The sequence below is a fragment of the Palaemon carinicauda genome, chromosome 18 (assembly GCF_036898095.1).
Source record: "Palaemon carinicauda isolate YSFRI2023 chromosome 18, ASM3689809v2, whole genome shotgun sequence".
In the NCBI taxonomy this organism is placed as follows: Eukaryota; Metazoa; Arthropoda; class Malacostraca; order Decapoda; family Palaemonidae; genus Palaemon; species Palaemon carinicauda.
Window position 1 is genome coordinate 104,257,178 of NC_090742.1, and position 2,171 is coordinate 104,259,348.

At 53.8% G+C, this 2,171-nt stretch overlaps 1 protein-coding gene across 1 annotated transcript; it reads left to right on the forward strand.

Moving 5' to 3' along the window:
• The first annotated feature begins 216 nt into the window (after positions 1-216).
• On the forward strand, positions 217-1,194 carry LOC137657463 (uncharacterized). The gene is made up of 2 exons (XM_068391801.1): positions 217-447; positions 580-1,194. The coding sequence occupies exons 1-2, from the start codon at positions 217-219 to the stop codon at positions 1,192-1,194; spliced, it is 846 nt and encodes a 281-aa protein (XP_068247902.1).
• Positions 1,195-2,171: the final 977 nt, after the last annotated feature.

The following is a 2,171-nucleotide window of genomic DNA, read 5'->3' on the forward strand; positions in this document are numbered from 1 at the left end:
GTGGCTGTTAACACCACAGGATCCCAAAAGGTGGGGTTCTACTTACACAATGCTGTGTCAGGCTGGATGATGATGGTCGACACCGGCGCCCTACAATCAATGTTGCCGCTGATGAAAGAGGACAACGAAAACCCCACCGAGGCCACCACCTAATTGGTGGCCACCATTCGCAGCCCCATCTACTGTTACGGGACCGGGACATTGGAGATCTACATCATGGGACGCTCCTACACCTGGCCCTTCGTTAACATCAGTCGCCCCTTGCTGGGAGCAGATTTCCTGGCCCTCCATGGACTGCTGGTGCACGTCACCTGGAAGTGCCTCCTCGCCACGGGAACATGCTGTTCTAGACCTCTCACCACCAGCCCAGCCATACCCCTCATCTCTACACCGACCTCCTGCAAAAGTTCCTCAACTTATTCAAGCCAGAATTCCGCCAGTCGGCTGGTTCTCTAGCCATATCATTACATTTCGACTACGGGACCCCCCCACACATGCTAAGTTTCACCGACTACCACCCCAGAAGCTCCACGATACCAAGAACACCAATGGAGTGGATGTGGATCTGCATGAAAGCAGCAAGCCCAGGGCCTCCCCCTTCCCGATAGTAAAGAAACCCGATGGCACCTGGAGACTTTGCGGGAACTATCGCTGACTCAGCCTCATCACAACACCCGATCAGTAACCCTAGCCAAATATGCAAGACCTCACCAGCACCCTGCACGGGGCGAAGATGTTCACAGATATGGACCTCAAATCGTACTTCCAGGTCCCCGTCCACCTGGACGACATCCCAATGATGGCCATCATCACGACCTTTGGGACATACTCATTCACCCTCTTCACCTTCGGCCTCAGAAACGCAGGGCCACCTTCCAGCGCCTGATGGACAGCATCCTCAGCGATCTACCATTCTGTTGCTGCTACCTGGACGATATCATAATATTCTCCAGATCGCGAGAAGAGCACAAGCACCACATTCATGCGGTCCTGAAACACCTGCAGGAGAACGGATTGGTCGTCCACTTCGACAAATGCACGTTTGGCGCAGAGAGGGTAGATTTCCTGGGACACAAGGTCTCCTCGACGGGAGTTCACCCCATGACCTCCAAGGTGGAAGCAGTGAGGACTTTTCCCACACCTATGACAATCAAGGTCCTGCAGGAATTCCTCAGCATGGTCAATTATTATTGACGTTTCATTCCAGACATCGCTCGAATCATGTCACCTCAGAGCGACATCCTGCATGGGAGCACAAAGAAGTTAAAGTAGGAAACGGCTCAGCAGTAGGCATTCAATCAGATGAAGACCGGCCTCTCCAACGCCGCCACACTAGACTACTAGGACCCAGAGGCCCCCTCTCGCTCATCACAGATACCAGCAACGTTGTCTGCAGGGCAGTCCTGGAGCAGGTAGTGAACGGATCGCCCCAGCCGCTGGTGTTTTTCAGCCGAAAACTCAAACCACCTTAAACACGGTACAGTACGTCCGGCCGGGAATTACTGGCCATCTACCAAGGCGTTCAACATTTCTGGTACCTCTTGGAAGGAGCCTCCTTCACCATCCTAACAGACCACAAACTGCTGGTCCACACTTTCACTAAGGTGGGGGACGTGCGGTCAGCGAGACAACAACGGCATCTGGCCTCCATTGCTGAGTTTGGGTGTACAATCTGCTACCTTCCAGGCAAGAGGAACCCCGTAGCCAACGCTCTGTCACGGATAGAAATCAACTCCATCCACCTGGGCGTGGACTACGCGGACCTCGTCTGAGAACAAGCCGCCGACCCAGAGACAGCAGCCTACAGTATGACTCCCACTTTGCTGAAACTAGAGGACATCCAACTGGATCTGATGGGCACATCACTCCTCTGCTATACCATCCCTTGTCCATGGGGACATACCTCCCGGTGGAAACAGGTGTTGGAGATCATCCATGGACTGTCGCACCCCTCCGGACAAACAACGGCATGGCTGATGACTGAAAATTTTGTCTGGCATAGCACGAAAAAGGATTCTTGTGAACGGACCATGACATGCATGGCGTGCCAGACCAGCAAAATCAGTCATCACTTGGAATACGGCATCGGGAACTTCCCTCAACCAAGGAGCCGCTTCGGGCACATACACATCGACATCGTGGGACCCTACCCACAGTCTGGAGATGCCGGG